Raw genomic sequence first — 20708 nt, 5'->3', positions numbered from 1 at the left:
TTGTACTTCGTTCAGTTACGTATTGCTGGCAACGCACTTTTTTTACCTGACTGGAAGGATCAATAGATGGTACTGTATTCGCTAATCATTAACACTCATCATTGGCAGCTGATAGCCAATTCCTCCCAATCGGCAATGTTATCCATTCTATGTCATGGGAACGATGCTCCGCATACACATTCATTTCCATAATTCAGTTGTCTTGATCCGAGCTGATTTGGCTTAGCTACGCCCAAACAAAGTTACATCAGTAGGCACATTCAACACCCACTAACTACCTCAACTGATGTACCTTTGTTGGGCGTAGCTAAGCCAAAATCAACTCGGATCAAGACAACATGAAATAATGTGTGCGTCATTCCATGACATACAATGGTCGGCCATGCCGATTGGGAGGAAGATTGTCTTCTGTGTTAATGACAGGCTCTGGCTACCATCTGATCACTTCAGTCATGCAAAGTGCTGAGTTACAAAGAAGTCCCTGTGCATCTTTGGCTCACCGGGTCCACCTAGTTGACAATGCACAAAGACCACCTTCATATAGCATCATACCAGCATATGTAAAACATAAAATTGCCTGTATCTCTAAACTTTTGCAATCAATGGGGTCTTTAATAGAACAAAGCTGCTCGGCAGGGTGAAAGCGATCTTGTGTCAAAGTATGAAGTTCATCGTGGCCATTATTCCCAGATTCACCCAATGACGCTACCAGCCAAAAATATTTTTTGCTCGTCGTCGAAAAAAATTCAAGAGGTCGACCCGACTCAACTTGGCTGGTGGCGACATTGCGGGAATCTGGGATTGGCCATGATGAACTTCATACTTTGACACAAGATTTTTCAGGCCCATTCTCTAATAAAACCCCACATTTGATTAAAAATTTGGAGATACAGGCACCTTGTAAGCGTGATGCTATATGAAGAGTGGTCGTTCAATGTCAGATCGCTGGACCCTGGCGGAGCAAAGATGCGGAGAAATCTTTCTTGAAGCTCAGCTACTTTGCATGACTGGAAGGATGGAAGGATGATACACTATATACTGTTGACAAAAGCCCATACATTGCGAGCTAACAGCCATTTCTTCACAATAGCCACTGTTTTCCACTCTATGACATGTGAGCGATTCTCCTGCTTCGAACATTCATTTCCATAATTGGATTATGTTGATCCGAGTTGATTTGACCGAGATACAGCCAAAGACGGATTACATCCAATCCACACATCTAATATGCTCTATGTTGCTCAACTGAGTAACCTTGTATGAGCGTAGCTCAGCCAAATCAACTCGGATCAACATAATCCAATCATGGAAATGAATGTCTGAAGCAGGAGCATCGTTCCACTGTCATAGAATGGGTAACATTGCCGATTGTGGTAACGCGCTCGCAATATGGGATATTGTCAGCGGGCCTTGTCCTCAATAACATCCTTAGTCATGCAAGTGCTGAGTTACACAAAAGAGGTCCCTCTGCATCTTTGCTCTGCCAGGGTCAGCTGCCCGACAACCACTCTTCATATAGCATCACGCTTACAAACAAAAGGTGCCTGTATCTCCGAACTTTACAATGAAACGTGCTGGGGTTTTGAATAGAGCAATGGGCTCGGCTTGGCCAACAGCACCTTGTGTGAAGTTTCACGTTCGATAATGTAACTAGCCCAAAAATATTTTTGGTCGTCGTCGTCGAAGAGGTTGACCCCCAGATCCAGTTTTGGCTGGTAGCGACATTCGCAAATCTAGGATTGGCAAGCTTGATCGTGAAACTTGCCCAAGGTGCTGTTGGCCAAGCCGAGCACATTGCTCTAATAAAAACCCCACGTTTGATTGTAAAGTTCGGAGATACAGGCACCTTTATGTTTGTAAGCGTGATGCTATATGAGAAGTGGTCTTTGTTCATTGCCAAGTAGGTGGACTCTGGCAGAGCCAAAGATGCAGAAGGACCTCTTTGGGTAACTCAGCTAAAAAGTTTGGACTTCAGGGACCTTGCATGACAGGTACGCAATCCTCATTTGGAATGCATGCATTGGCAGCTAATAGCCACTTTTGTGCATTCCCAACTTTTGTGCATTCTATTGTAGGTGGACGATGCTCCTGCTCTAGACATTCATTTCCATGATTAAAGTAGGTTGATCCGAGCTGATTTGGTTGAGTTACGCTCACACAAGATTACTTCAGTTGGGCTACATCGAGCGTGCTTTATGTCCAGAGTGATGTAATCTCTCTTTGGCCGCAGCTCAGTCAAATCAGGTCGGATCAACCTACTTTAATCATGGAAATGAATGTCTAGAGCAGGGGCATCGTTCCCATGCAGTGGATCTCGCAACAATGATGATTGGATAAAAGTGGCCGTTAGCTAGCAACACATGCCTGTTCCTAGATGATCCATAAAGTAATTATACATTGACCCTTTCATTCATGCAAACGTAGCTGTGTTACACAACACGACCCTCTGCATCTTTTGCTCTGTCAGGGTCTAGCTACTTTACATTAAACAAAGACCACTCTTCATATAGCATCACGCTTACAAACATAAAGGTGCCGGTATCTCCAAACTTTACAATGAAACGTGGGGTTTTTATTAGAGCAATGGGCTCGGCTTGGCCAACAGCACCTTGTGTGAAAGTTTCACGTTCAATGTCGCAACTAGCCCAAAAAATATTTTTTTGGTCGTCGTCGTCGTCGAAGAGGTCGACCCCCAGATCCAGTTTGGCTGGTGGCGACATTGCGAAATCTGGGATTGGCCATGATGAACTTCATACTTTCACACAAGATCGCTTTGACCCCGCCGAGCAGCTTTGTTCTCTTAAAGACACCACGTTTGATTGTGAAATCTTGAGATACACCTGTATTTATGTTTTACATATGCTCGTGTAAGCGTGATGCTATATGAAAAGTGGTCTTTGTTCAATGTCAAGTAACTTGACTATGAGAGCCGAAGATGCAGAGGGGCATGTTTGTGTAACCCAGCTCATTGTGCATGACTGGAAGGGTTGATGCGTGATACTTAAACTGTATTTAGTGGATAGTCATGGATAAGCACTTCCTTCCAATCGGCACTGTTTCTCAATCCATTGCATACAAACGATTCTTCTACTCCAGCCCAGCATGCCCATCATTAAACTTTCTTGATCCGATGAGATTTGACTGAAAAACGCTCAAACACAGAAACATCATCCAATATCAGAAGAATCAAATTGGTAAGTTATTTGTAAACCGCCACTTGATAGCCACTTCCTCCCATTCGCCTTTGTTGTCCAAACCAATGCATGTGAACGATTCTCCTGCTCCAACCCATCATGCCCACCATTCAACTTTCTTGATTCGAGGGGATTTGAATGAGCAATGGTCAAACAACGAAGTGTCATCCAAGCATGATTATTTTCCAGCTCTTCCATTCCCGCCATCTTGCCTCCTCCTCCCATTCTCAACTGTTGTCCCATTCAAGTATGATTACCACCTGCGATCGACTGTCCTGCTTCAACCCATCATGCCGATCCTACGATTGCCATGATCCGAAAGCTTTTGACTGAATGGCAGGTCCATGGCGTGTGCACCCCACTACAACCACACCCGCATTCTTGACACCACATCTTCTCTTGTACACTCCTCCACCGCGATCAATGGTAACAGCGTTCATTCCAGCAGTTGCTATTAGCGAGGTCTTCATTCCATTGCCGCGAACGGCGCTCTTTACTTGCAGCAGCTTGCCTTGCAGTCTTTTTCACGTGAAGAGCAGATAGCCATTGTATAGAAGCAGCTTTATTTACATGTAGCAACTTTGTTATCAATGCAGACGACTTCTTACGGATATGTATGTGGATATGGATATGGATATGGTATGTACATGGGAAGGAAGGAATTGATTACCTACAACGCGTGAAAAAAACGTGTATCCATTGTCAACTTGACTTTGATGCTATCATCCTGAACGACTCGTGCATGCGATTATCGTACTTTACACGCATTTCATGGCAACCACAATCATGGTCCTTTGTTCAACCTTTCAACCATGTACAACAGCGGTCACCATCCAACAACTCTATATTTTGACACGCTACGCATATAGTTCACCATTACGCATCAAGTACCCCCCACACGTTCACCCCATCCACCTTTGTACAATACACACCCAAAGGATAGAAACTCCCTACATTGTGTGTTCATGTATTTTTTGTGAGTGATGTTGAATTAAAGGGTTACTTTAATGAACACGAGATTGCATTGCCAACCATTGCTATGTTTCCATCCTCTTTCACGTTTCAGATGGCTTGCTGTAGATAAAACAGCATCCACAAAATCAATCTTCTCGTTGATACAACTTTCTTCTTCAAATGCATGATGATGCTGTATGTACCGGTGGGTATGCAGCATTGTCCTTGCAAAAGCGTGATCATGGTTCAACAGCCAGTGTTCATGCAATTGTTGAAGGTAGGTCATTGTTTGTGAAGGGTGGGTCATGTGATTATCGTTATGTAAGGTGTGCATGATGAATGCCCATCCACGACGCATCAAAGGCCTGTTCTTTTCCCATCATTTCGTGCGACCTGACCATTTCCCCGCATCCTTTGTCCTCCACCGAGCACTCGGTCATCCATACTCTCTTTCTCTTATCTTTATTATCGCAATGAACAGCATCATGGAAAAGACCATTGTCGACACAATCGAGGCTGCTAGTGATGAGCTACGTCGCATTAGCTTGGAGGTAAAGTACAAGGTGTGGGTGTGTATACACGTATGTGTGCATAGGTTAACATGTTGTTATCTTGCTTGATATGTGTAGCTTTATGAACATCCTGAGACTGGAGAACACGAGTATCGCTCATGTCGATTGTTGACCGAGTACCTGGAAGGAAAGGGCTTCAAAGTGACACGTGAGGCAGCTGGCATGCCAACAGCCTTCATGGCCGAATATTCCAATAGCGCCAATGGTCGTCGTGTGGGATTCTGTAGCGAATACGATGCGTTGCCAGGGTACGTATGCGTTTATTGAATCGTTATCTAGACACTGATCATTTGCTTGCTACATGATAGCATTGGACAAGCTTGTGGACATGAATTGATAGCCATTAGTGGTTTGGCCTGTGCATTGGCCACCAAGGCTTTGTTGGAAAAGGATTTGATCCAAGGAACGGTTGTGTTGTATGGAACACCAGCAGAAGAATCTACCAGTGGCAAGATTACATTCGTTCAAGAAGGCCTAGTGGAGAGTCGTGTGGATGTAGCCATGATGATGCAAGTATATACATTACAGGGCGTGTGAATCAAAGGGATTGCTATGTACTACGTGGGAATACTAATGGTGACTGAATTAGTCATCCTGGTCCAGGGGATGGGCTTTATGTCAATTATCTTGCTATCGATTCGGTGACAGTTGAATACTTTGGCAGAGCCTCACACGCTGGCCAAGCGCCATGGAATGGGATTAATGCAGTGGATGCCATGATGCAAGCTTGGGATAATGTATCTATGCTTCGTCAACAGACCTTGACCACCAATAGAATTCACGGCATCATCACCAACGGAGGTAAATCGGTATGTGTGTATACTATGTATCCCATCTTTTCACAATGTGCACGTGATTCATGCATGTTCCCAATAGGCCAATGTGATTCCAGATTATGCAAGCTGTACCTTCATTGCTCGATCCCTTTCAAAGGCACAACTTGCTGAGCTCAAGGTCAAGGTAGAGAATTGTGTCAAGGCTGCTGCTGTGGCAACTGGATGCGATATCAAGTTGCAATGGTCGCCCAAAGGACCTACAGATGGTAAAGAATCAATAATGGGGATGATGTATGTAGATCTAACCTTTGGGTTGTGATACGTTAGATGTGTTCCAGAATGAACCCCTCGCTGAAACTTACAAACATTACATGGAAGCTCAAGGCATCAAGTTTTTACCCAAATCGGTTGAAGAAGGGATTGCCAGTGGATCCACTGATATGGGCAACTTTTCTTATGTTGTTCCCACTATCCATCCATTGTAAGATTGAATGGTGCGTGTTTGTGTCTCTGATGGTTATTAATGTTCCTTTAATAGCTTTGGTATTGGTACAACTGCACCTAATCACACGATCGAGTTTACAAAAGCAGCCATCACTGAGGAAGCCCACAAGGCCACATTGGTCGCAGCGGAATGTCTCGCAAAGACGGCAGCTTCTGTATTCTTAGATGACCAGCTATATCAACAAGCCTATGCATTCTTCGCCAAAGGAAAGCCCCAAGTATAATAATTTGTAGTTGTAGATTACCAACGTGTATTTACAAGTTAAGAGAATGATATACAATGTAAAACGAGAACATAAAAAAGTGCGAGCGTGAGCGATAAGAGATACGAAGAATTGGGATGACTATGGTTGTGAGTGGTTGAATGGAAGAGGGGGGAGGGGGTAGAATGTTGAATTAAAGGAATCGTAGCTGAGAAGGAGTAAAATGAAGTGGTTTCCAATCGAGCTTCTCGGGGACAATGGCACGTTTCCGCTTTCTCTGATTCCGTTCCCATTGTTCAACCACCTTATCACCCAAGCAAATGATGTGTTGACCACGATAATACTTTAGAGCACCAATGTTTTGAAGGGTATGCAGGATATCTTGAGGTGTGATGGATGTCTTTTGAGAGATCTCCTCAATGGTGACTTCTTCGGTGGCAGACAATAGGAACTCAACAATGGTGTCCGTCCAATAAGCACGATACGATAAAAGACCCAAATCCGATAATGGCTTCTCTGGTGATCCTGTCCTTCCTTCTGCTTTGGATAACTCGTAGGAGAATGCAATGAGCAATTTGCCATAGCCATGGCGTTGATATTGAGGCAATGTGAGAATACAAGCGACATTGTAATTTTCAGATGATTCCTTCTCCTTTGAAAAATAGCCGATCAAATGGCACCCCAGCTCATCACGTGCTGTCATGCAATAGAATAAAAAGGGATCGACGTCGTAATAAAGGGTCTTGTGATCGAGAAAGAGCTTGGAGAGTAAACAGAGGTTGCGGCACCAAGTCTTTTGCTTACGACCATCAATCTCGAAAAAGGAAACCTCGTCATGTCGATAGATCTCGTTGCCAGGTGGATGAAAGAGTTGACAGCGCCCGCGATGTCGTTCCAATTGTTTGTGAGAAGCATAGTAGCATAAACAAAACTCACAAATATAAAGGGTGTCACAATATGCATACTCTTGAGGATACGGTGAAAAGTACCATGTCTCCACCTCATGTTTCCCCATTTGGATCTTGTTCAGGTTCTTGACACGGGCCACTTCATTGACGCATTGGGTCATGGAACCAGACGTTCTCAAGTTTTCAATCTCTTGTCGCTTTGAAAACGTGTTTTGTTGCTCTTGTTGCTGATCCTCGACCACTTCCATCACTTCGCCATCTTCATCTTCACCGCCCAGGACCAATTGTTCCTCTTGTTGATCATCTTGTTTGCGCTTTTGTCCAGCTGACGGTGTGCTAGCACGTAACGGGGTGCTACCATGACGTCCCTTGTTGGATCTACTGCCACCTTCAGTTGTTGAAGTCGGAGGTGGTGTTGCAGTCGAATCACGCGCCTTATTCTTCTTTTGATCTGGCTTTGGAAACTCGATATCGCGAGAGAAATCCAAACGCTCAAACGACACCCACTCATCCAAACGCTTATTGAATTCGACATAATGCACATAATACTCTCGCCCTTTGCGTGTCGTCTCCCGTGCTACCAGCACCTCGGCCTTGCGGTACTCAAATTCTTGATTGCCAGAGATCTTTTGCACAAACAACTTGCAATTCAGAGGAGCTGCAATAAACCGTTGGATTTGAGCTTGCTTGGGGTCATCAGACGACCCATCCGGTGTTGCATGCCCATTGGATGAAGGAACTCGATGGTTGGAATTTTTGTTGCCATCTTGTTGCTCGACCGCCCCATTCGATAAAGTGCTGTTTGATTGTGGTGCTGGGGACGATTCAGTGGGTGGATTGTTCTCCATCGTTGACAGATTCGACTCTGGTGGGGCAATCTGTTTATATGAAAACCGTAGTATTTTTCTGTCGACGTAAGCGAGGAGCTGACCAATCATTGCCGGTGTTTGATTTTGACCAGCTGAGCCCATCCATTCCTCATCACGTGATGCTGTCCCATCATTTCCTTGCTCTTTGCTCACTGAAAAAAGAACCATAACACCAGACAAAATGTACGTTTATGATCTTGAGGGGGGAGGTGGATATCATGATGCTCATTGTAAATGTTCTTTTGTTTTGAGATTGTGTATGTGATTTCTCTATCGATGCATGCTATGTATGTATTCTTGTTGTTTGCTTGATTATCAATGGACAATAAACATTCCTCATCACATTCCCTTCTTTCTCAAATAAGCTACATAATATGATGATGGATAATCAAACCATTTTACTGCTACCTCCTACACATTAAGTAAAACTCAAGGAACAAAGGTATGGATCATGGCTTATTGTTGGCCTTTAAATAGAATCAATGGATAGATGATGTACATGTTGTCAACTAAGAAGATGCAAGGAGGAGGAGGAGGAGGAGGAGGGTTTAAAAAGGAGGTCTACATGTTAATGTGTGTGGTTGACAACAGGAGAAGGACACAAGACCTTGACTGAAACACACGGGATCAATCATGTTCTATGCATGCAATAATAACGATGGCACTGTTGCCGAATAAGGGATCGTTAATCTCGAAGCTCTCTTTTTTTCCTCTTCCGCGTTTGTACTCTTTTCCTTTTTCCCTCTTCTTACCAAGGCTTTTGCTTTCTATTCTCATTGCTGTCATGGCAAACAAAGTGGCCGATGCTTCAAAACCGCCTGTCGCTCCGCCTGGATCGCAGTTGTCGTTTGACGATCAGCTTGAACGCCTTGATTTCTCGGGTGATGCCATTGACGCAGCTTTAAGGTATAGACATGGTGTCGTTTTCTCTCTCTCGCAATGGAGTATTCGTATAGCTATCTATGTATGTATTCACATTTTCTCTCTTTACCATACATGGATCTATAGGAAGCTATTGGCCTTAGTACAATTACCCAAAGAGGCTCAACAGATTGATCGTGCTATGCAAGACTTCGCAAGTCGATATCATGAATGCAATCCAGATTTGATGCATAGTCCAGGTACGCGATGGTATGAATGATCCTTGTGGATGTGCTATTGACGACGATGTTCAATGGTCATAGATACCATCTATGCAATTGCATTTTCGATCCTTTTGCTTCATACCGACGCACACAACAAGAATGTCCGACACAAGATGAACAAGGATACCTTTATTGCTCATACCAAGTTGATTGATGAAAGTGAAGATATACCCAATGAGATCCTGGATGTAAGTAAATTATACATAGACACTAGTGATGTGAATCTTGCTAAGCATAGACCATAGATCATGTATGACAACATTGTGTCTACCGAATTTACATATGCCGAGCAGCAATCAAGTGACGATGATGAAGTCAACAAGACATCATGGCTAGGACGACTAGTTTGGAATGAAAGCACAACTTCAGTGGTAGGCAACAGCAACAACAACAATACATCTTTATACTCGGTAAGGTGATTGGCGGGGAGAGGGGGGGTAAACATTCGTTAGTATAAGAAAGGATGTGCTGAATGAAGATAGATAGAACGATGATTTGATATCACGGTTGACTCAGCTCATGCCAGATACAAACACTTGCCATTATACGCGACGCGATATCAACATCAAAGAGATCCACATGGCATTTCAGGATATACGATACTTGTATCTATCGGGTGTAAGAAGCAGGCAACAACATCAACGTCTATTATGGAGCAATGGTGGTAGTGGTGATGATAGCAGTGATCAATCCATGTACCGTGTACGCGTGGTGAAAGCGGCAGTGATGGAGCGTAAATACGACTTGTTACCAGGTGGCAAGCGTACAAGCACACGTGGATGGCGTTCCTTTGGTGTCGCTTTGACAGGCAGTCAAATTGTCTTTTTTTCTGATACGGCGGCTTTTTCAGCATGGCTTGAGAATGATGATGTTGACGATGATGATCAACAACGGCAACAACTCACCCCAACAAAGTCAACAAGCAATCGACCTTACCTTCCATTCTTGCACCCATCGATTTCTACAACAACCATCAGCACCAACGCTGTATCATTCACATCCACTTTTATGACCCCATCACCATCACTACCAGCAGCATCAAGCAATCATGCCATATTACGGCCTGTACAGATCATATCGTTGGAGAATGCAGTGTGCGTCTACGATGAATCATATACCAAATATCCACACGTGATGCGGCTTTTAACAGGAGACGGCCAACAATTCCTATTCAAGGCCAAGGATAATGATGATTTGGATGATTGGATGGCCAAGATCAATTACGTTGCTACCGCAAAGACAAAAGGCGTGCGATTACGACCCGTCAGTGACAACCACATGGAAAAGATTAGGGTACGTTTGATCAATGATTCAATGAATGTGCGTGTGTGTGGCTGATCAACGGGATTTAGGTGACCATTGAATCGTTGGATGAGCATATAGTGGAACTGCAGCGATCCATTGATAAGGATTTGATGCTCCGACGTAATCTGTTGGTATTGGAACCAATGCAACGATCGACAAGGGAAAGGATGATATCTTACGCCGAGACGTTGGGTCGACAATTACGGCAAAAATGGTCAGTGATGCAACAGCTTTTATGCTATCATGCTTTTTGCAAAATGGCCTTGGCACATCCCACTATCACTGGGCGTCGATTTGATCGATCAGCAACAGCACCTATTCTTCTCAGCAATCATCACCATGATGAGGATGATAATGACCATCGACAACATCAACAACAACAACGTCTTGCTGTACGTGACAACAACAACAACAACCATCATCATTCTCTTGAACGTCGATTATCTTGTCCCCCATTTCCTTTTGAGATTGATGACAACCACCCTGGATCGACAACAACACCAACAACAACTGCACAGACATTGAATGTCCCATCCTCATCTTTATTGGATCGACGAAACAGGAGCAACAGCAATCCTTCTCATGATCACAAGGAACTAAAATCAAGAGGAAGAAGTGGATCTGCAGTGTCATCGAGTAGTGTAAATGATGAGATATCGCTAGAAAATGATGAACATGAAGGATCGGATACCCATCAGCAGCATTGAAAATTCATATGACTGGCCATGCTTAATTGGACCACCACACGTTTTGAACTTGTCCTCTTTCTCTCTCTCTCTCTCTCTCTTTTTTTTTTTACCTTCCCTTTTACAACATGTACTGCATGCGATACTTTATTCCATTACTACTCTTGCCATTTCCCGATGCACCGCCTGTCTTTGTCATCTTGTTTCTTGTCTCTTTCTTTTTACACCAAAAGCCATGGTATGTATGGATTGCAAGATTGGAGATCAAGCGTATAGTTTACTGATTGGAGCTATTCTATAGCATTTATTGTACACTCTTGTTGATTGCACTATTCTCTTCTACATGCTACTGGGGACAAGGACGGTGTTGGATCGATTTACATCAATCACATATATTTGACGTACGCAAGGACTCTAACGCAACGTTTGGCCCTGGAGATGGATGGTGGAACTGGAAAGTGACCTTACCTATTGGTCAAGTGAGTTCATAAGAGGATCGACAAACGAGAGCAAAAGCGAGAGAACAACACACAACACAACACAACACAAGCACCATACCCTTCATTGACCCTATCTCATTATCATCATTTATTGTACACACACACACACACACTCACTCACACATACAAAGCGTTTATTTTATCTTCTTCTTCTTCTCCTCCTCTTCCCTCCTCGTTGTTTTTCATTTGATCAAAAGCTGTAGATAAAATGGGCGAAAAGAGAGAGCTGATGAGAGCGAGGTGATGATCCTTCTATTTAAAGCGGTTGTTCATTCATTGTGAGAATGGCGGATGATAAAGTGACACAAAAAGTGAGATGGCGGGTAATATTATGTACTCTCTTTACCTTTTGACTTGGTTGGGGCAGCACACCACCACCACCCCTCACCCCTCTTTGCGGCACATCAAAAACTGTTAGGCTGGAACGTGCTATCTTGTTTATATTTATTGCTTCTTTTTCTTCCTTTCTGTCATTTTGTTCCATCTTCTTTTTCCATCATGGACAGCATTCGCAAGAATTTACGTAAACTTCCTCCAGGAGCAGTCATCAAGGTCCTTCGTAAAGTCTTTGCTTATCCTGCTCCTGCTGCACGAATGATCCTTAATGATATTACGCGCCCACGCAAATCGCATAAACCCTGGATTCACAAAGTCCCTTGGAATCAAGCTTGGTCAGGTTGCTGGATCGGTGAACAAGTCTATAAGCTCGATGAAATTGCTCTCAAACGACGTATCGATCAAGCAGACATTATTTTCTTCAACGTTCATGGTAATATTCTGGCCCGTTCCCCCCTTTTTTACTCTCTTTTCTCTTTATTACACACCCCACATATATATATTTCTTGTGTCACCCAAGCGCTCATATTCTTGTACAACCATTCTAGGCGGTGGTTTTCGTTTAGGCACTGCAACAATGTACATGGATACATACATTCGTTGGATCACTTTTCTCAAGAAAAAGTACAATCTCAATGTGATGATCATGTCGATTGATTACAGGTAAAGTATATTGTTGTCAAGGGGAAGGGGTGTTGTTTTGCATGAAAATGGGTGTTTTGTTGTTAGGATGATCATCATCGCTGATACTCAAATACTTTATTTTATTCTCCTCAGATTGGCACCCGAATACAAGTATCCCAGCCCAGTCGAGGATGTAGTCAAGGCCTATGAGCATCTTGTCAATGATCTTCATGTGGATCCTGCCAAAGTGGTCGTCACTGGTGATTCGGCTGGTGCATCCTTGACCTTGGAAATGTTGTTCTTGACGCACGACCCAAGCATGTTTGAGATTGTCACGGATGATCCTGATGAGGAAGCTGCCGAAGGACCCTTGGTAAGCGAGTTGCCGCGACCTGCAGGTGCTGTCTTTGTTTCCCCCATTGTTACGGATGAGACGACTTCAGAATCCTGGCGTGAGAATACAAAATACGATTTCATTTCACAACACACAGCCAAGGTACATGCCTATAAATCTTTATTGACAAGATCATCCATGACTCACTATTATCATTCAGGTCATCAAACGCGACTATTTTGAAAAGATGCCAAAGGATCCTGATGGTCCTATGGAACAATCCCAAGTCCTTGGTATTGCAAAACTCCAAACAGGTTTCCAGGCCTTCCTCCCCCCACACGTGCTCATGTATGTGGGTGACAAAGAGGTGCTACGTGATGATTGTTTGGATTTGGCGGAAAAGGCAGAAAGCGATGGCGTCAATTGGCAAACAGTGGTAGAGGATGCAGTGCATGATTGGTTTTGTGTACGTGAGGTGGTCAAAGACAAGGCGATCTTGGATCGAGCGGATATTGTGTTTGCCGACTTTTGTTATCGCGCTGTGGTGGTGCCACGAGAAGGACGTCTTTCCAGTTTCATTATGGCAAGCAATCGTACAAGTGAAGGATTAGAAGCAGTTCCTGAAGGTGATGAGGATCAAGTGGGCTCTGATGAAGATGATGACGAGTTTCATGAAGCACTCTCAACAACCGATACAGAATTGGAGGCAACCATCTTGAAACAATTGGATGAACAAATGCCACCTACACCCAACTCGAGAAGTTCCACCTTGACGGTTTACGTCTAATCCCACCTTACATCATCCCAACAACTCGTCCTCTCGTAGCCCACTCTCTTATTACTACAACCCGTCAGCATGCCTCGTTCATTTTCATATTGCATCGTTTTTCTTTAAGCTATTCTTTTGTGTACATATAATCTACCCATTAACTTACTCTCCCACACACGTACCCCAATAAACAAATATTTCAACAAAAATGGTGAGACCATACGTGTGGACCAGATGATCATCTTTTTTTGTGTGTGTGCCTGTCGCAGGATTGGTGAGCATGGTGTCACACATGCACACACACACACCATAACACGAGCTATGCTCGGGGGGTAGCGGGACAATGGCACCGCCAGAGCTATTCCCATAAAGGCAAGTAGCCATCGCATAGTACAATCGGAAAAGAACGAATAAAAGTGAAAACGGGAGATGAAAGAACAACAACTTTTATTAGTGCGCGACGCAAATCAAGTAACGTGAATCATCTTTTACTACATGCCACTATGTGCTGATCACTTGTACACATACACACACACACACGCAACCACCATGGTAAAAAATCCAGTATCATTTGATCCAAAAGAACGTAACACATGGCTATGCGTAAAAAGGGACATGTTATTATGTAGCACCGTGCACATTTAGAGCGTCAATGGGAATTGCGTTGATCCAAAAGACGTGCGTATGTGCGTATGCTTTGCTTGTGTGCCCAACGATTATAATAAGCATGGATCACGTGCGACCAGTGTCTAGCAAAAGACGCAGATCGTGGTGAATTACCTTTCATACACCTTTTATTATGACCAAGCCCCCTTCAATGAATGACTTGTTGTACCAAGTAGAAATCAATTAGAATGCCCATGTTGCCAAGGATTATGGATGGGGATCATTTCAAGTTGCCGCTGGTGTTGTCGAGGAGTCAACAAGCTCATAGCATCTTTCCCGGTAATATCGTTACCATAGTCATAATACAAATACAGATAATGAATGTGTTACTGAAAGAAGGGAGGTGTCAATAAGCGTACTGGACCCGAAGAGTCGGTTGTGAATACATCATTTGTAAAGTGCGATTGACAATCACATGAGTAGTAATGTAATGCGTGTGAGAAACAACAAACGTATCCGTGCGTGAAGGCACAGCCACTCATTAGGATAAACATGTTGCACAAACATTTTCCTCCTCCATCGCGATGATGATGATCAATGCAGGTGTTGTATTATGTGTGTATGTGTAATATGCATATAAATGGCGTCTAGGTAGTACAATGATAGTAGAACGAAAAAGGGGATTTATTACGATGCAAGTCGTTTCTCCACCATTTGAATGAGAAGGTTGGAGTATTTGTCGAGTAAAGCCAAAGTTTCGGGATCTTGTTGTTGTTGTTGTTGTTGTTGATGGGTATCATTGGTAGTAGTAGTAATCACATTGTTGTCGTTGGAAGAAGATGATGGAGGATGTAATGTCTTTGAAATACGTTGAACTACATTGTCGAGCTTGGTTTGCACTGTTGATATAAAGTCGTCATTGCTGTTGTTGGTATTTCGTGCCAAAGTGTATGATTCAAGAACGGTATCAAGAAGAATGATGGCACCATCCAAATCGGCCAGGACATGATCATGGTTTGTTGCTGAAGACGTTGTTGTTGCCAGGCAACCATCACCTCCTCCTCCTCCTACTTTGGGTGTCTCATCGCTTTGCTGAGAATCGCTTTTATCGGTTAGACTGCTGCTTTCTTGTGATGCTTGTTTCTCCATGGCACAAGAGCTACTGCTATTGTCCTCCTTTTCCATGCTTTCCTGGGAATCATTCTTTTCCATGTCGTTGCCCTGGTGCGTGACTAAACCATTTGTTGGGCCATGAGATGTTGCTGCTGTAGGTGACAAAGGAGGTGATGCAATATGAAGAGTAGGTGGTGGTTGCTGTTGATGATGGTGTTCCATTTGTTGTTGAAAATGATTGAGTACATTGTCGATGGTGGTGCGTTGTGTACTTTTACGATCACTACCACCTAGTGATAAGAGGTATCGTGCCGTCAAACTTTGTCGTTTTCTTGCCTTTTCCAACTTGCGTTGTAATTCACGAAATGCAGGTGTATCTCGACCATTAGGGGACATGGTACCGTCGGCTGATGCGGCTGATGCTGCTGCTGGTACAGGTGAACTCATCTCAGCTCGCAAACGATCTTGATCATTTTCATCCATGGCCATACTCTTGCGTGATGATGGTGTATTTACAGATGTCGTACGGCTTAATGAAGGTGTCATGCGAGGTGCCTCACGTGATGTGATTGCTTGTATAATAGCATCATCTGTATTTTCTTCACTCGATCCCTCCTCATCCTCATTGGCATGTGGATGACTTGCTTGTTGCTTTTCTTCATCAGATGCACTCGCTGATTTAGGTCCATCCTCCGTAGGTTCAGCCAAAGTACTGGGTTCTTCATGTGATGTCACCTCAAATGCTGTACCAATCTCATCATGTTCAGGGGCAATAAAGATAACCTCCTCTTCCTGTTCCTCTTCATCATCATCATCGTCGTCATCGTCATCGTCATCATTGACTTCTCTTTCATCACCAGCTTCTTGTCCATCATCATCCATACTCTCTGCATGATTCACCGTGGCACGTTCAGGATGTTGACCAACGCCTCCAGGAAAATCAAGGTCGCTGTCATCTTCATCATCTACGCCTTGAGGCAAAGTGGGCGTTTGTGTTGTCATGGCAACGGGAGATGATGGCAACGTAGGTGGTGACATTGACCCTGAAGGGGATTGGTTTGGTTGTGATGCATCGTCTTTGGTAGAAGATTGATCCGATCCACTTGCCCTCCTTGCATTAAGAGGTGTTCCACTTGATCGCTTCTTTCTCAAAACACCATCACTACGGGGTCGACGATGGGTTTCTTTTGGTGTCCCTGGTGACGATGGTTGTTGTACTTTGCCCAATGCCTCACGTGACATTTGTCGTCTTAATACTGGATTCATTCGCAATGCTGCTACAGGTCCTCCTTGTCGACCCTGATTCAATCCACTACTACCACCCATCGAATTCCCACCGTTTGGACCATAACGGCTCATAGGCGAATAATTTGACCCAATATGACTGTATGTACGTTCTCGAGCACCCGTGGTCGGTACACCCGTATACAATCGTTCCAATTTTCCTTCAGGCGTCTTTCTTCCACTAGCACCTGTTGATTTGCCAAATGTTTTGCATGCTGCTGTTGGGGTTGCAGGGGATGCTGAAGCATTGGTTTGTTTAGGACCTGATGATGGTGATGTTGGGCTGTTGTTGTTTGTGCCATTGTCCACTGGATGATCACGTGATGCTGAGAGTGGGTTATTCCTTCGAGTGGCCATTTTCTTGTATAAATCATCATATTTACGCTCGGCAGGTGACATGGATGAAAATGTTTTACGTTCACCACGTGCCATTTGAGAGATACTGGGTGTGGGTTGAACAGCTGTAGCCGTGGATACACGTCGAAAACGAGGTTTGGCAGCAGCACCACGAATAAGAGCAGCACGTCGATCATCCAACATGTCTTCTTGACTCTTTGCATTCACCACCATTTGTTGTGCTTTGTGTTCCCGATCAATCCAACGTGATTTCATCTTTGCAACAATTTCCTCTGCAATCTTCCATACAAAGACGGTGCCATCGGAACATGTGCTCACCACACGCACTGAGTTGTTGTATGTGCGAATGAATTTCACAGCTGTAATGAGCTCTGCATGGGCACAGACTTTTTCAATACATGCACTGTTGGTCAAATCAAATAATCGTAAACAACGATCCGAGCCACTCGTAACTGCAAAGGTGCCGGAGAATGGATCCAAATCAATATTGATAAGACTTCCACCAGAGTATTCGGCTGATGTTCCAGTGATCGCTTCTTCGGCCGTCTCAGGTTTGCATACGCGCACAGGTTTGCCGGAATCGATACTGAATACGTATAATCGTCGTTCACCCGTCACTGTTGCAATGTATCGCTCATTCACATCAAGAGACATGTCGAATACGGTGCCGCGTCCTGCATAATTGTGATACGTTGCATACAACTTTTCATCCGCTTCAATGCTCCGAAAAATGACACCCTTGTCAGCACCACAGCTGATCAGCTTTTTGGCATCGCGTGTAAATTTCACAGCTGTAATGGAGGAGGAATGATCATCCAATGTCTGGGTCAGCTGATAACCATTGTTGATGTCAAAGACGTGTAATAGCCGGTCACGACTAGCGGTAGCGATCATGTAAGGTGCTCCTATAAACGAATGTGTTAGCTATACTTCAAAAATTAGGAGCAATGTGTGTATACCTTGATAAGTGGTTGGATTGGTTACATCCATGGAAAGGATTTCAGAGTCATGAGCTTCCTGATAGGTGATTTGCTCCCATGTATCCATATCATGCACACGTAAATTGCCATTGCGATCTCCAGTAACAAGCAACTTGCCATCTTGACTCATTTTAAGTGACCTGATCCCAAAATCCGGAAATTGATCTTCAGTGAAATCTAGATTTTACATATTTAGTCAACAGGATCGTCATCATCATCATCATCGTCGTCGTTGTTTGAAATGCTTACCAACATCACGTCTAAACTTTGAAAACTCTGCAGCGTCGGTATCAATGTAGAGCATCTTGATGAGCTCACGCGAATAAATGTTGCGTCGAAGTTGTGGAGATGTAATTGTGCTAGTGCTGCTGCTTGGAGATATGGGTATAGATGCAGCTGAAGGAGGATTAGGAGAAATGGGAGAGCTGACATTGGAGCGTGGTGATGATATCATAAACGTAGATGAAGATGACGAGTGAGGATGAGCGGTTGGTGCTGCAATATGATCAAGATTCCAGAATCGTACAGTGCCATCAGCTGAATAAGTTGCAAATGAATTGGGAGGAATACTGCTGGTGGCGGTGGTGTTGTTGTTATCGGTGATGGTCGGGCAAGGCTATCATCAACAATAATAAGAAAAACAAGATTGCATACGTGTGCATATGTCTCCTTACCTCGATCCCCCATACGCATTCGCTGTGATAGATAAAGCTGCGATACTTGCCAATCTTTTTCAAATCATGGATGTCCCACAAGAATAAACTGCGATCGGAATACACGGCTGTGACCTTATTGGAATTGTCATCATAGGCAACAGCAATGGCATCAGGATAATAAGGCGCATTTTCAGTATCCTCTGTGTACTTTAACATTTCTGGAGAAGTGATGCTGCTGATATCAGTGCCAAGTGGATGGGGCTTCGGAAGCATTCCGCAATATTTCAATGTCCCAGGTTCGAATAATCTATTGTACGCGTATCAGCTGATGACCCCCACTTTGCTCAAAATAGAGAGAGAGAGAGATGACTCACCTGATCACCCCATTTGCACAAGCACAAACCACATAGTTTGGTGACACTGCTATTGAGTATGCACTTTGTGCCTTGTCATCCATTCATGTGAGTGATCCATGTTTATGCATTTCTATAATAGAACGCCTACCTGTAAATCCACCCACTTGTCAATCACTCTCCCTTCCTTGAACATGCAAAGAATCCCACTGTCGGTAAGGAAATAAGCATTGTTGTTGGTACCGCCTCGATCACAGCCAACGGCCACAAAGTTGCTTTCACGCAATGCGCCAAGAATACCGGATCGACCATCCAATACTTGGGTTTCCCGTGAAGATAGATTTCCCTTTGTGTGTATATGTTTGGGTAAATATACATATATATCCAAGCGTGGCTGCTATTTGTCTTACCCGTTTTGGCACACGTCCCCGAGCATCGAAATACCAATATTTGACATGTCGCAGACCAGCTGTAACAAAGTAGGTTCCATCCTTTGAAAATGAAAGCGCATTGACCTTGCTAGTGACCTTGTTGCCTGCCAGCTTGATGCCTTTTCGCCAATGCCATACGTATAAATAGCCATCATGCTATCATATGCAACATGTCAATCCATCCCCCCGGTTAGAATCAAGAAGCTTATGCATGTCCACTCTATATATACCTGAAGTCCTATCGAAACAAGATATCGCATATTGGGTGAAAACGCCAATGAAAGAACACCAAACTTATGGCCACGACATTCATGTAAAAGGATCCGTTCTTTGACATCCCATATCAAGATACGAGGTTGATGGCCCACCTAATGAGGATGCTTGATGATCAGTCACCATGGAACATCACACATACACACACGCTCTCTCTCTCTCTCCTTATTTCCTCATCCCTAGAAAACAAACCCACCCACCCACACATTTTCCATGCCCCACATACATACCTCTCCTGCAGCTAGATAGTTGCCATCGGGGGAGAATGCCAAACAGCTGATTGGCTTAGCACGCGTACTAGCCGGCACCTTCTTCTTTTCCGAGACCGCTGCTTGCACACTGGATAAGTCCGGTTGATGACCTGATCCCAATGTTGATATCGTATTGACGCCACCAACACCCACACTTGACATGAGAGAAGAGGTAGCTGCAACACCTGAAGCTGCTGTGGCTGCATTGATGGCTGCTGCTGTGGCTGCATTGCTGGTATTGTTGCCACTATTGGCGAGAGTGGAAGTGGATGATGATGGTGGATATAGAAATCCCACTTGTTTGTTGCGTTTGTGATTGTAAAGCACCACGACAGCACCAGCTGCATAAGCGATCAGATCCTGTGATTCAGCCGTTGCCAAGATATTGGATGATGCCGTTGTAAGTCCAAGAATCCGTTCCAACTTGAGCTATCATAGAAACATGTCAACCTCATTATCAAGGAGAAGGAAAGGGGGAGATGTGTTTCATACGTTTTGTATGGGACGTGATGGATCTTTACGTTTTCTACGTCGTAAGCCAGGACCACTTGCTGCACTTGTAGCATTCGAGACGTGTGGTAGAGTCGATTGACTTGGCATAGGCTGAAAAGTGGGATTTGCGGATGACGGAGGCGGTACATTTCCAGAATTGACTGGAAACAGGTCTGTCATGGCCGCCACTAATGGTGATGCTGTTGAATGTATGTGGAGAGAGTGGAAGAAGG

The 20708-nt window shown here is 44.0% G+C and overlaps 6 protein-coding genes across 6 annotated transcripts; 4 read left to right on the top strand and 2 right to left on the bottom strand.

Annotated features, from left to right (window-relative positions):
- Positions 1-4621: 4621 nt before the first annotated feature.
- O0I10_008066 (uncharacterized protein) lies at positions 4622-6224 on the top strand (the record flags this gene model as incomplete). Its single annotated transcript, XM_058488073.1, has 7 exons — positions 4622-4699; positions 4778-4968; positions 5029-5229; positions 5310-5529; positions 5597-5762; positions 5824-5977; positions 6035-6224. 7 exons carry the CDS (start codon positions 4622-4624, stop codon positions 6222-6224), a joined length of 1200 nt encoding a protein of 399 aa, XP_058341185.1.
- Positions 6225-6396: 172 nt separating this feature from the next.
- O0I10_008065 (uncharacterized protein) lies at positions 6397-7959 on the bottom strand (the record flags this gene model as incomplete). The annotated part of the gene is made up of 1 exon (XM_058488072.1): positions 6397-7959. The coding sequence occupies one exon, from the start codon at positions 7957-7959 to the stop codon at positions 6397-6399; it is 1563 nt and encodes a 520-aa protein (XP_058341184.1).
- Positions 7960-8764: 805 nt separating this feature from the next.
- Positions 8765-11137, top strand: O0I10_008064 (uncharacterized protein; the record flags this gene model as incomplete). Its single annotated transcript, XM_058488071.1, has 6 exons — positions 8765-8886; positions 8989-9101; positions 9165-9313; positions 9371-9535; positions 9612-10418; positions 10478-11137. The coding sequence occupies 6 exons, from the start codon at positions 8765-8767 to the stop codon at positions 11135-11137; spliced, it is 2016 nt and encodes a 671-aa protein (XP_058341183.1).
- Positions 11138-11244: 107 nt separating this feature from the next.
- On the top strand, positions 11245-11607 carry O0I10_008063 (uncharacterized protein; the record flags this gene model as incomplete). Its single annotated transcript, XM_058488070.1, has 2 exons — positions 11245-11354; positions 11418-11607. 2 exons carry the CDS (start codon positions 11245-11247, stop codon positions 11605-11607), a joined length of 300 nt encoding a protein of 99 aa, XP_058341182.1.
- A 507-nt stretch (positions 11608-12114) lies between these two features.
- Positions 12115-13697, top strand: O0I10_008062 (uncharacterized protein; the record flags this gene model as incomplete). The annotated part of the gene is made up of 4 exons (XM_058488069.1): positions 12115-12385; positions 12501-12615; positions 12730-13072; positions 13131-13697. The coding sequence occupies 4 exons, from the start codon at positions 12115-12117 to the stop codon at positions 13695-13697; spliced, it is 1296 nt and encodes a 431-aa protein (XP_058341181.1).
- Positions 13698-14972: 1275 nt separating this feature from the next.
- Positions 14973-20655, bottom strand: O0I10_008061 (uncharacterized protein; the record flags this gene model as incomplete). The annotated part of the gene is made up of 10 exons (XM_058488068.1): positions 14973-17944; positions 17999-18196; positions 18269-18635; positions 18694-18982; positions 19050-19120; positions 19180-19374; positions 19439-19615; positions 19690-19827; positions 19963-20412; positions 20476-20655. The coding sequence occupies 10 exons, from the start codon at positions 20653-20655 to the stop codon at positions 14973-14975; spliced, it is 5037 nt and encodes a 1678-aa protein (XP_058341180.1).
- Positions 20656-20708: the final 53 nt, after the last annotated feature.

This window comes from Lichtheimia ornata (assembly GCF_029851405.1).
Source record: "Lichtheimia ornata isolate CBS 291.66 chromosome Unknown scaffold00041, whole genome shotgun sequence".
Taxonomy (NCBI): domain Eukaryota; kingdom Fungi; phylum Mucoromycota; class Mucoromycetes; order Mucorales; family Lichtheimiaceae; genus Lichtheimia; species Lichtheimia ornata.
The sequence above is the reverse complement of the archived record's forward strand: the minus strand, read 5'-3'. Positions and strand labels throughout refer to the sequence as shown.